This window comes from Bombina bombina, chromosome 1 (genome assembly GCF_027579735.1).
Source record: "Bombina bombina isolate aBomBom1 chromosome 1, aBomBom1.pri, whole genome shotgun sequence".
NCBI lineage: Eukaryota > Metazoa > Chordata > Amphibia > Anura > Bombinatoridae > Bombina > Bombina bombina.
The window spans coordinates 1,056,374,020-1,056,388,824 of NC_069499.1; the positions used below are offsets into that span (position 1 = coordinate 1,056,374,020).

At 34.3% G+C, this 14,805-nt stretch overlaps 1 protein-coding gene across 1 annotated transcript in view; it reads left to right on the forward strand.

Moving 5' to 3' along the window:
- Window positions 1-2,900: 2,900 nt before the first annotated feature.
- The window catches only part of KCNB1 (potassium voltage-gated channel subfamily B member 1), a 501,324-nt gene continuing 489,419 nt past the window's right edge, over window positions 2,901-14,805 (forward strand). The window contains exon 1 of the mRNA XM_053689839.1: window positions 2,901-3,467. Coding sequence (XP_053545814.1) covers window positions 2,901-3,467 — 567 coding nt within the window. The remainder of the gene's footprint in view (window positions 3,468-14,805) is intronic.

Sequence of the window (14,805 nt, forward strand, 5' to 3'; positions counted from 1 at the left end):
CTGACATTGCTCAACATATGTTGTATGTTATCCCATGCTATTTTCCAATACTTTACTTGTTAGGTTTGGTAAATACAGTAGCAACTATATCTTAAGCTTGATGTTCTATATTTTTCTAGTATGCACTATCCTTGTACACTATTTGTTTACACTGTGTTCTCTATGGTAACAAACTATCTACTAGAGGAGTTATCTTGTATGCTTTAAAAGTTTGTAATCTGGTTTGGTCTGAGGAAGGGGTTTTGCACCCTGAAATGTTACCTATGAAATCAACAACAGTTGTATTTTTTTTTTGCTAAATCCAGTGAGTGCGATCAGTCTGTGAGAGTGCAGATGAATCCTCTATTATATATAGTAATACTTGTGTTTTTTAAATAATAATTTTAAATTAAAATGAAAAAAAAAACATGACTTTAAGTGCATTATTAAATATAATATATCTTTTTTAGTTTTTTAGTTAATATTAATTATCAGAGATATATTTAATAATCCTTCATTTGCACTACATTTGGAACCAACTATTCCCATTGCCTAAGAGCCCTTTTTTCTCTGCAGGCACTTATTCTTGCCAGTTGTCCTTTATATCACACAGATAGTAGTTAGCTAATCAAACTATTTCAGGCTATTGTTTTTACATACTAAGCTTCAATACCTATGTGGAATGACTGTGTATAGTATCTATAACTCAGAAAAAGGCTTGCTCTAGGGGGCATTTATGCACTGCATTTTAGAGGGATGCTATATTTTGGCATAGCTTACTCATTCTATTTTTTTTCTACTTTCTGGAATATGATGTCCAGACAACGAATTTCAAAATAAACAATACAAATATCTAAATTCTATCTAAAAAGCAGTGCAATGCCTTGACAAACACTGCATTCTGAAACTGGTAGTGCTATTTCATTCAAGGAGTAAATGGTTAATTAGCATTTATTTTATTCTGAGACCTATAGAGGGAGCTATATTCCTATATTCTGATCCCAACTTAAATTTTCCTTTCAACAACTCAAGGCAGGATTGCAGAGAAGGAGAAAAAAAAAAGAAGCTTCAGGTTCAGACCAGACTTGTTGATCTCCATTAAGAGCCCCGCAGAAATAAACAGGAGGAATCGTCTATTTATCAGAATTTACATGGTATTTACCTGCTATTGTCACTGAAGAAAAGGCCTGCATTAGCACTTACACAAAGATCCAAGGATTAACAGCAGCTCAAGAGATCTGGATATTACAGCAATGTACATGGGGGCTGGAATACTGTTGTGATCCAAAGCATAGGAGGTACTGTATGCTCTACACCTCTGTTATTGATATGTAGCTTGGCATACACAATTATTGCAAAAGACCTGCATCCCCTGTATTCATTTATTCCACCACATCTTCTTGTATCGATAGAGGTTAAATCTTAAGCTGTGCAAATGGACAGTACCATCTCTCTGAGTTTGACATTAACCATGATTACAGCACAAGCTTCTCCTTACGTTTAAAGACACAGTGTTTATTTTTCATGATCAGCTTCAAATATTCAGTTCCCAAACATTAAGCTTAAATCAGTACAGTGTTACAGCCAGGAACAAGAATATGTTAATATATTTGCTTCTTCCCTCAGCATAGGTTGCATATGCAAGTTAATTAAAACTATAACTGGCAATCCTGTTTATAAATAAATAAACTGATTATAGATAAATAAACTGATATATGTAAATTAGTAATGCATGCATGTATTGGTCTTTGTATGTATAGGAAATCATTGGTATTATTTAGTCACCGTTTTAAGGAGGCAATTTTCTCCTAATGATTTATTAAAAAGCATAATGTATTTCAGTTAAGCAGTGGGAAGGCAATTGCGAATAAATAATATTTGTTTTGTTATTTCCTGTAACTATATATAGTTTGGATTATTATTAATTTTCATAATTTTCATCATAATGACCAGCACACCTGACCATCACCAGCAGCTTCTGTTTTTATACACGTCTGTGGTACTATCTGTTGAGTGTTTCTTTTCTTCTTTTTTTTTTTTTGCTGTGACATATTCAAGATCAGTTTAAGATGCAAATCTCTATGGAGTACTTCCCATTAAAAGTGTGAACTTATTGTGACTTCCAAACAATTTCCAAGTATACAAACCTTCATGTGTTAATATAAGGTAGCACGGCAATACCATTTTTTTCCCTCAGTCATACGTTTTAATATGCTGAACACGTACGTAAATAAAAAAAAACAACTACATATTTCCCCATATAAATGAATGCTTTGACAAATAAGTATGTTAAATTAAAAACACTTAATCATATCTGAGTTTATATAGTATGTGCTGAAAATTCCATTATATCTACATTATTAAAATTGATGTTTATTGTTATATAGCATAATGGTTGCAAGATAGTGTTAATCCTATTTCATGTAAAAGTAAATCGTTTGCCAGTGCTGTAAATCATTGTAACCTCGTGTACTACCATATTACAGTGCCGATTATTAAGGTATGCATTCACGTGTTAAGCCAGTGTACAGCACTAGGGAATTCTATAACAATGTTCAGATTTCAGCACCACACAAGTGGACAGCGCCCTGTATATTTCTAGTGTAGACATCCAGAGCCTGTCTGCATCGCAAGGCACAAAAAAGCTGCCTGTGCTGTTGCTGCCTGAGCAGATTACATGAGCTATTTGTTCGTCTGATTAATGGATAAACCACCTGACACTGTGTGAAGGATGCTCTTGCTTATTTTGTAGGTCATTGGGATTCCATGCACACTAGAGAAAATGTCTCACCGATTCCCAATTTTTGTGCTGCTTTCAGAATGGAGGTGAAGGGGGACAGGTGAAGATCTACATGTGACTTGTTGTAATCAAGGTAAACACACTATTCACACAGTGCTAGAGGCTTGTTCAGTCCACAGAAATGCCTGGGTGGATGAATAAGCATGGATCCCGCTCCACTACCTCATTGCCTCCTGATCCCATGGAAATTATCAGAAGCAAGGCATGCTCAAGGCGAGTGAAGCTAAATGTTGGTGGGTTGGCACATGAAGTTTTGTGGAGAACCCTAGACAGGTTACCACGCACCAGGCTTGGGAAACTTAGAGATTGCAACACTCATGAATCCCTTATGGAAATTTGTGATGATTACAACCTGGAGGAAAATGAATATTTTTTTGACAGACATCCTGGGGCATTTACTTCTATCTTAAACTTTTACCGAACTGGGAAATTGCATATGATGGAGGAGATGTGTGCTTTGTCCTTCAGTCAAGAGTTGGACTATTGGGGTATTGATGAAATATATCTGGAATCCTGCTGCCAGGCAAGATACCACCAGAAAAAAGAACAAATGAATGAAGAACTCAAAAGAGAAGCAGAGACTTTGAGAGAAAGAGAAGGGGAAGAATTTGATAATACATGCTGTGCCGATAAGAGAAAGAAGCTATGGGATCTGTTGGAGAAACCCAACTCATCTGTAGCAGCCAAGGTACAGTTAATTGACTTTAGGATGAGCTTCTTGTTGTTGATAACAAATTAAAATAGGTTGTCAGGATTTTGAAGATGTGCAAGGTTACAAACAATAAATACAAATAAAGGTATTACTTAAAGGAGCATTTAAAAGGACATTAAAGTCAAAACATTTATATCATGCATACTGAAATATTTGAACTTAAATATCTTTGTTTTGATTGTGAAACTTAACATGAAATGCATGTTTGTTTACATTTTGTCTGTGAGACAGGTTGCTTACTGGTTGATAAGGGACAACCCACATATTTCTATTGGTGGACAGTGACATTCCTCACAAGCATAAAATAGTTATTTTCTGTACAGTATAATAAGTTAAAGGGAAAAAAATGTTTTTATAGGTCTTCTTGTAGATAGAACAAAAAATGACTTTAATGTTCCTTTAAGCTTCTGACACTATTATATACACCTTCCCATTGACCAGTGCTGTAATTTATTCTGTTATCTTCTTAGTATCAATTTTCTTATATCTGGTGATGTTTTTGTTTTACGTAAAGTTAAACTCAACTGGAATAGAAAATTTCACTGTCTAAAGCCATGAATTACAGTAATTAAATAAAATACATTTAATGTTAGGATGATATGAATGAAAAAACCATTAAACAAAGGTGAGTAATCTTTTGTTTCGTTCTAGTTCTAGTTTTTCTACTTTCTCTTTCTGAATAAGGGTTAATCAATGAGACAACTCATAATGTTTAATGTCCTAGAGTATCTGTCTATTAAAAGGCCAAATTAAAAACGCTAATAGAATACAACATGCTGGTTAGTTTAGCATTGTTTTCCATGCCTTATCAAACTTTCCATAGGTGTTAGAGACATGTACATTCACCTATTGCATATTTTATCCACAAAAATAATGTATTTTTACATTTTATATTGTCTGAGATCAAATGGCAAGAATATGGTTAGATGCATTATAGATTTCCTTGTTAGTGATATTTCTAATCAAATAGAATAAAACAAATAAACTAATTGAGCCAGTGATTAATGGATGTTTGTACAATCTGCTTAGATATACAGGAATGCTTGCTTACCACACGGTACTATGTGATTTATCTCAATATGTCTATGTTTAGTCTTGCAGATCACCATAAAGGCCTACAGTATGTTCTCACTAGTATAGCTGATTGTGCACACATCATTGGGGTCGAAGTGCTGTCAATATTTTGTAAACACAAGTTTAACTGTTTTACTGCCAGAAGTGTAAAGAAAAGACACTTTTTTTTAAAATAGATCAATGCAAAGCAGAGACATGTTTACACACTCAAGCATGAATGTAGCTACACACTGATGTACACATATTAAGATATGATACCACACTAATATGTTGGTTTGGGCATTTTTAACACACTGATAACGTTGTTGTTATATTAGCTAAACAAACACACTGATACACGCATTGTAGTACTCATAAATAAATAAACATTGATACACGGCACATAATTAGACATTGGCCCACCTATGCACATACTGATAGACCGACATACACATAGAACTACACATTGGCACATTGATACACTGATACAGACATTGATACACTGACAGTTAAACAAATGCACTGTTACACAGATTGATAATCACATTGATTCATACTACTGATTTATACATACATCTGTGGAACACACTTATAAACATACTGAGCATTCATACACTGACTCACCTGTACATATATTAACTAGCAAACCAAACAGACACATCCCACTTATCTATTTGACACTAACCCATGTTGACTATTAATGTTATCTGTAGATAATACTGTGACAGTAATATAAAGTAAAGAGATACACATTAAACTGTTGATAAACATAGTGTCCAGGATCACAATCAATTCAAGAATTATGCAATGTGTGCAACATATCTATTTCATTATTCTAGATAAATGATTCACATTAAATTAAAGGGCTTCTTAAGATATTGGTGAATCTGCTTTATAGGTTGACAGGAATATGAGAAATGTATTTTACCTTAGATTTCTGTGAATTCTTTATAAATGTGATGTATCAACTCCATATAAACCCATAAGTGCACATACACACTCATGCTCATAAGCAGAGGCGTAACTAGAAACCACAGGGCCCAGGTGCAAGAATCTAAGAAGGGCCCACCCCCAAAAAATGTGAATTTGATATATATATATATATATATATATATATATTTACATTTAACACAGGAAAAAAAATGTGAATTTGAGATATATATATATATATATATATATATATATATATATATATATATATATATATATATATATATATATATATATATATATATATATTTAACACAGGGAAAAAAAATGTGAATCAGATTACATGTCTGCAAAAGGAGGTACCCTGTGCCCACAGTCTGTGAGATGGTCTGACCCCCTATTACTGTATATAGTGACACTGTTTAACCCACCAGTACTGTATATAGTGAGTTAGTGACACAGTCTGTAATCTGCCAGTGAGATGGCTGGCCTGACCCTACCTGTCCCAGTATTTTGTAAAGTGACCACAGTAGTCTGTGACATGGTCCAGCCCCCGTACTGTATATAGTGGTACTGTATAGTGACATTGTTTACCCCCGCCCCCCCATGCTGTAGTAACAAGGTCTGTAATTTGCTGGTTCGACAAACATACACACACACACACACATACATGCATAAATACACACACAGTCACATACATGCATACACGCATAAACACCAATGGATAAAACAGAAACACTAACCCCTGTAGTTAGAGACAGAGACACTAGTGAAGCATCACATCACACTCACATGATATCAGTGCAGGCAGTGGCAGGACAACGGTTTTTATTTAAAAAAATTTTTATTATTTTTTTTTTAAAGCTGGGCCCCACCCTCGGGGGCCCAGTCGCAGTTGCGACCCCTCTGCATCCCCTGTAGTTCCGCCCTTGCTCATGCTCATAAGGCTAAAAAACTGACAAAAAAAAAACACTTTTGCACCTATTAACCCACAGATGTAACATCAATGTATATACCCAAGGTACTGTACACTCATGGTAAATGATACATACAGATATATTTGCACAGACATACAGCCAAATGTTTACTCACACAGAGTCACATTAATGTATAATCCACATATTTTCGTGCACAAATTGATTTACCTGCTGATGCACCAAGGTTCCCTTTTACTCTTCTTATGCTTCAGGAGATTTATTGTATTTATTTAAATGGACTTAAATCTTATTAAGCAAGGAGAGGCTGGTGCTCAGATACTGAATAGAGGAGACTTACTGATGCCAATACTGTTTTTTGCAGAAGCTGAATTGTAAGCATTGTTTAAGAGGGTTGTTCCTGAGGGACAATGGAGTATAATTCTCTATACTGCATTAAGGGCTCTTTCATCTATATAACAACATTTTGAGATGGTTCACAGAGAATGTAGCTGGTTTTGTTTGTGATAAGCCATATCAGTTACACAGGGCTCAACTGCATAATATAAAGCATTTTGTAATTATACAGCTTACACAATTCTGTCTGGTTGCATCACATCTTTTAATTTGCTAGTAGATACTGGTATGATAAAACAGGCATATAATAATAGGTTTAAGGAATGAGTACCCAATGTAGGGTTTATGGAAATGTTCTTAGCTTTTGGACATTTGTGGTCTGTGATTAATCAGTGAAATCAACTAAAGAGGTATGTTATATTTGAAGTCCTGGGGGCCGAATTATCAAGCTCCGAATGGAACTTGATGCCCCTGTTTCCGCACGAGCCTTCAGGCTTGCTGTAAACAGAAGTTATGAAGCAGCGGTCTAAAGACCGCGTCTCCATAACTTGTCCACCTGCTATGAGGCTGCGGACATCAATCCGCCCGATCCTATACGATTGGGCTGATTGACACCCCCTGCTAGCGGCCAATTGGTTGCGAATATGCAGGGGGCGGCATTGCACAAGCAGTTCACAAGAACTGCTTGTGCGATGATAAATGCCAACAGCGTATGCTGTCAGCATTTATCAATGTGCGGCGGACAGGATACACTACATCGCATGGAGTAAATGATATACTGGAGTAAATGATATACTCATATGAAATAATCAAGAAGTGAAAATAAATGTGACTATAATTATGCTATTATAGATAAATACTCTGCCTTCTTTACTGGAATGAAGCAGATAACTGCTTAAATAAATAACCAGGACCTGTAGGGTCAGTTTATCTCTTTATAGCTGTCTCAATATTGTCCTCTATTTCTATTAGAACTATTATACACAGTGTTGTATAATGTAAAGAAATCTACATGCACAGGGGTATACATACTCACAGTTAATCAATAAACTTCTAGTGATTTCAGTAATGAAGGATTGTCACCTTCCTCTATACCTTCCCCACTAGCGCTTTATGTTATTGCTGCTAGAGCTTGAAAGTTATTTCCAACTTAGATATTTGCTTATGCCAAATATATCTTAGTTTTCACAATTAATATACAGTTTTTGGTGCCATAGATAAATAAAGTTGTACATAACAGGTTTATACTCTCCATATACAGTATAGTGAGTGACCAGACTTTGCTCTTAAAAGCGTAGTCAAACTAATAAAGCTGCATACAGCAAAACTGCTTTACAATACAAGGTTTTCCCAGTGTAGCCTAGCAGTGTGTATTTTTTTTTATTATCTGCCCTTAAAGATAAATTATTATGACACTTTTAGAGCAGACGCTATGATTTATTTTTAGATGCAAGGCCAAATATATCACAATTTTGTATAACTCCATTCATGCTGAAGATTTCACAAGCACCATCTATCAAAAGTTGATCAATAAAGACATTCATATTTATTTTTTTCTGAGTTATTTGCTGAAATTTTACAAACTAGATCAGAATAACTTATCATTTAATGTTTCTGTAAGTGACATATTATAATGTAACATTTATCACTAATGTGCTTATAATTCATATATCAACTAATGTTTTATGCATTCCATACTCTTACAGTTCAAAAATGTAATTTAGAAACTGAGCTAATATCTGTACATTAATAATGTTTAGTCCAATACATTTACCAGTGTTTATAAAAACATAACTGAAATATTTGATTTTAGTACCAGTTTTGTGCTTATTTGATTCACTTCAGTTGGCTAATAACAAAGGAATGTGTTCAAATTCTCATGAATAAAAACACATTAACGAGTTCTATATAAAATGGTTTAATTTAATGTCCTAAAAATACACAGTAATATAAAAAAATAATATAAAAAAACCATAGTATATATAATGAAAATCAGCTTTGCAATGTTGGGTTGATTTACTTTTTGTAATATTGTTTAATATTTGCATATATAGCAATTTTTTAATAATTAACTTTCCACTGTTTTGTTCATTAATACTGGATAGAAATTTACCATACTCTTTATACTTCTTCCTTAGTAAACATTTTTGTACTTGAAAAGAATCTCTTAACACAAATACAGTTATTAAGAGGCGTAGGAATATCTAAACCATATTGTGAAAAATGTATTTATATATCACATTACTGTTTGATATATAACTTTAATTGGCATTTGCAATGTTGTTTTAGTATTAGAAACACTCAGTGCACACAATATTTCAACCCTATGTATATTAAGGCTGCCATATGTGTAGACCATGTGTTTTCTGTCTTCATTGGCAAGAAACAAGATTACTGAGAAAATCTCATTGACACAATCATGTTTGTAACTTAAGTCAACAAAGACATACATTGGAGAAAAATCATTCTAATTTCAACCACACCAGCTTTTAATAAAAGACTAGACTTCTAAATCAAATGAAACATTTGGCCACTGAAAATTATTATTTTTGTTAACTATTCCTTTGCTAGATTTATAAATTTCTGAAACCTTTACCCAGCATGAATTTTAGATATTTAAAGGTAGTCTATTAAAAAATAAGTCTACCCGCCAGCAGATTATTTACTCATGTGTTTAATCATATTTATTACTGTCCTGATCCCTTCCCCAATTATTTATTTAATTTATATTCATTTATTTATTTTATATTTATTTATTTATTTTATATTTATTTATTTATTTATTTTGATGTTCAGGTAAATATAGGTGTGCCATGATACTACTGTAGGATAGAGGTCTGAATAAATGGATATTTACATAGCATTCTCCTGTAAACATTTCTATGGTCACAATGATAGTGCAGCATTTAAGCATTCTGGGGAAAAAACTGTTAAACTGTATGTTGAGATGAATGTTTATTGGCTAAAGGTATCAAATGAACATTGTACCTATCAGCAAATGAACATTAATAGGAAGTACACAACTGGTACTGCTATATTAGTTTCAAGCTAAATTTAAACAGCTATTACTTGTTTAGGCTAAAGATCTTTAAATTATGCTGTTTCAAATTAAGAATATTTTGTTTAGTTTAGTACAATGTTACTAATGTAGCTGAGTGTCCTTGATGTAGCTCAGTGGGGTATCAGAAGGCATGTTATGATGTGCTGAAAGGCTTTGTTGGCATAATTGTTGTGGGTCATAAAAATACATCAGACTTGGCGTTGTGTACTAGATGTGTTGTTTGTTACTGTTACTCAAGAGTAGTTTGCCAGTTAATTGGCCTGTACTTAGTAGTCAAAGAATAACCATGTATAATGTTTGTAAAATAAATATTGTGTTATTACAATATGTTCCAATTTTGAAGACTGTACAGTTGACAGGTAAAGTGCTTTACAAAATGTTTATTAATCTGGCATGCATATTCCAAATCCTATTTTGCAGTAATCATTGATAAAGGCATTATTACATCATTATAGCTACATATCAATTTTGAATTATTTGATATTGAAAATTCTACCCGCACACACTTGTAAAAGAAGTCAAGGAGTGCTTACCTACATTGATCTGGGCTTCTTAACTAATTTGAATTCTGTTGTAAAAAAAATATTAATAATGAACCATCTACACTTGAAGCTTGAGCAGAACATTCTCATAATCTATACATTCAAGATTATGTAAATTGTTTTAATAAATACTTTATAAATACAAGAAAGATATTTGGTTGTCCGTAACTCTAGGCAGGAGATACAGTCAACCAGAAGCTGTGCTCCATTCAGTAATAGTAGAATATACTCTTGCTCCCTTCCCCAAAGATTGGCATACGTGAGTAGTGGGTCTTCCATGCACTACATCTGCCATTAATGAATGATGCTTCTCATTGGCTGTACCTCCTTGAATTGTATGAAAAAATGTAGACTCAAGTTATAAACGGCTGTATGGGGAGGTAAATTAACACAATGTTTAAGGAATTAAAGCATGTAACTGTTCAACTATTATGGCCCTTTAATCAAGAAAGTGTTTTATTAAACTAAGCAATACAGTGGAGTGAAATACAGAATAGGGACACTATACTGTAAAACTGGTTTTCCCTTCATGTGCTTCCAATGATTTATTAAAATAGCTGCAGAGTATTAAATGTAGGGAAAATACTCCTTTATGTTGCTCATTGAAACCAGACCCCATTGTTAAAGAGAACATGCCAATTCAAATGGGCTGAGCTTGCAGGAAGAGAACTCTTTCCTTATATTACCTCTCTCTATACACAAAAGCCAGTACTTAGGTACTAAATGTTTCCATTGCTAAAATAAACTTACAGGTGCAATTCAGTGCATTTAATACTATGGGGCCGATTTATTAATGTGCGGACAGACATCGATAAATGCTGACAGCATATCCTGGCGGCAAGTATCATTGCACAAGCATTTCTAGTGAAATGCTTGTGCAATGCCACCCCCTGCAGATTCACGGCCAATCAGCCGCTAGCAGGGGGTATCAATCAACCCGATCGTAATTCCTGCTTCTTAATCCACTGCTTTTTAATTCCTGTTTCCAGCTAGAACGGAAACAGCTGCATTGGGGCCAATACGGAGCTTGATAAATCGGCCCCTATGCATCTTTTTTAATGCATGGGTGTTAAAAAAACAGCATAGATTTTGTGTATATTACACAGCTACATTTTCAATTTACCAAAAATAACCCTTTAGGATTGCATATCCTGAACATTTAGGTTTTGCAAACACAGAAATGCTAAGGCTTTAGGAAGGTTCTGCAGATTTTTAGTTTAGGCCATTTACATTAAATGTTATTTTGCAGTTGTTCCCAGTGGGTTGCTAGTCTATTAATTGTTTAATCTTTTCCCTGGAAGCAATAAACATTGTTTTGCTCAACTGAGCAAGAAATTAGAGTCAAGATTCCAACTTTAATGAAACATAAAGTTAAAAAATTATTAGGAAGCAAAATTTGGGGCCAGATTACGAGTGGAGCGCTATTTAGTGCTTTCACTCGAGTGTTAACTACACTAGAAGTAAACTTTTTGTGCGCATTGTGTTGAAAGTAAAAAGTTAGCGCTCATGCGCTAACCCGATATGCGGCAGAAGTCAAACTTAGAATATTGTGTACGCCATAACATATAGAAGTCAATCAAGAAAAAAAAAGGAAAAACACCCTATTTGCGCGCTAAACACATATTCTCAAGTCCACTAACCCGACATAAAAAATTTAATATATCACATTCCAATGTTCTTCACATAGAAGAATGTGTTCTATGTATTCATAAATATATATTTCTACATATCTGATGGTATTTTGGTACAATATATATCTATACCTATATATCTATATGATTATATATAGATATATACATATATATAGGAATATCTATTTAAAAATACTTTTAACATATTCCCCTATGTGAAAAACATTACAATGCAAAATATTTACAGTAAATACATAGTTAAAACATTTATTAAAAATTAATATTGCAAAATATGCTTTTACATGTTTTCATGTACTTCCAAAGGGCTTCAATGCACTTAAATATGTATATATATAAATATATGTTACGGGTAAAGTCAGAAATCTGGGTAATCCTAAAATTACCCAGGTAATGCTAGGATTACCTAAGCGGCTGTGGGTAAAGCCCAATGTACGGTAATTTGGCTGTGGCTAAAGCCCGATGCACTGTAATTCCCCTATCTACACTATTTTATTTTTTATTTTTGCCCCACCGATCCTCTGGCATCTACCCCAAGTGAACCTTAGGGAATAAGGTTTACAAGGGGGGCTTTGCCCACCTTGAACTACCCAGCGGAGGCAAAAAAAGATAGTGAAAATGGGGGAATTACAGTGCATCGTATATATGTTTGATGCGGTGACTTGATCAGCCTGAGGGGATTTACCCACAGCCACTTGGTAATCCTAACATTATCTGGGTAATGCTAGGATTACCCAATATCTGACTTTACCTGCAATATATATATATATATATATATATATAAACAAGTCAGAAGACTTGCTTTTCCCCCAGAAACTCTCTGAATACATTGTTTCCAATGCAGCAAAGGATTCTGGGTAAGATATGCAAATGAGGTTCACAATAACTCACTTTTTTACTTTTAGCCTGCTTTTTAAGGCAGACTTCCCTTTACGCCATAGCATCACACTATTACACAGCTTTTAAACTTAGCTTGGGTTAGTGCAGTGATTCAGACCAATCCCAGGACAGCTGTTTCATGGTTTTTGCCACTCATCAGCTGTGAGTAGGTTGAATGACTGCTGGGTAAAGTGTAACCCAATGAGTAATTTTGTCTACATTTTGTATTTAGTGGAGGATTTTAAACTCACTTTTCACCTCCCCATAACTTTAATTGTTGTTGTATTTCACCCAGAAATCAACTTTACCCAGCAGTGTTTCAACCTAATCCCAGCTGATGAGTGGCAAAAACCACGAGACAGCTGTCCTGGGATTGGTCTGAATCACTGTACTAACCCTAGCTAAGCTTAAAAGCTGTGTAATACGGCGATGCTATGGCGTAAAGGGAAGTCTGCCTTAAAAAGCAGGCTAAAAGTAAAAAAGAGAGTCATTGTGAAGCTCATTTGCATATCTTAACCAGGTACTTTTGCTGCATTGGAAACAATGTATTCAGAGAGTTTCTGTGGGAAAAGCAAGTCTTCTGACTTGTCTAGATTTGTAAATAGGTTACACAAGTTATTTTTTCTACAGTTTGTATTTAGTGGAGGATTTTAAACTCACTTTTCACCTCCCCATAATTTTAATTGTTGTTGTTATACATATATATATATATATAGCCTTGTTAGTCCAGAGATTTAGAAATCACAATTACAAGAGTATTGCATTGAGCATTTAAAACATTTATAAGATGACAAGCTTTCAGAAAAGTGTCTTCCTTTTTCAAGTCTGAAGCAATACTGACCAATTTGATGGGATTTACAGATTATATCTTAAAACACAGGCTAAAAAGACAAAGTGTTACAGAGGTCTGAATGCAGGGGGAGGAGGGGTGTCATAAAAATCATGATGGGGGTTTAGGAGACAGGCAGATAGTGTCAATAAAATATTACAGGCAGGGGAAAAAATATGGTAATACACACAGCATATACTGACATAAAGTTATATATCAACATAGAATCCATATGAATAAAGATGGGAAATTAGGTATACAGGGGAATATAAAATAGTAAAAAAAGGAGAAAGGAAAGAAAGAAAAAAAAAAGGGAAATAATAATAATGACAAAAAGTGTGGACATAGGCTTACCTGCGTACCTATGCATAGAGAGTGTGGAATATACAATGTAATTGACTACAGTATATGAAAGTACATTACAAAAAATTTTGATAATGGGTTAAGAAACCAGAGTGCACATTTAGTCCAGAATTTAGCAAGTTAAAGTGCATTATCATTTTCATTTCAAAGGTTTTTCTTTCCGTGTTGTTTTTGAAGTTACCTCTGAGAATCTTGATTTTGAGGTTTTGGACGGAGTGGTCAGATTGGGTGAAATGGTGAACAACAGGGGTACAGTATTTTGTTTCACAGTGGTTTTTGATTGAGTGTCTGTGTAAGTTCATCCAAAGGTGCAGTTTTTGGCTTGTTTCTCCAATATAACATCCCACTTCACATGTAGTGCAATGTATCATGTATACCACATTTGCAGATATACATGAATATGCCCCTTTAATGTTATAGGATTTGCTCTTGTGATTAGCTGTGTTGCTTTCACAAATGTGTTGACATAGTTTGCAAAGAGCTTTGTTGCAGCGCTTGGTTCCATTCTGGGTGTTCATTTTATCAAGGGGTAGCTTTCTGTGGACCAGTTTCTGTTTTAGGTTGGATGGTTGTCTGAGTGCCAGGATAGGGGGTTTTGGAAAGATTGTTTTGAGTGTGGCATCCTCTAAGAGTAGTGGCTGTAAGTCTTTTATGATTTTTCGTATTCCTTCTACAGCAGGGTTATATTAGACAACTAGTGGGATACGCGATATGTTTTTCTTCTCCCTGTATTGTAG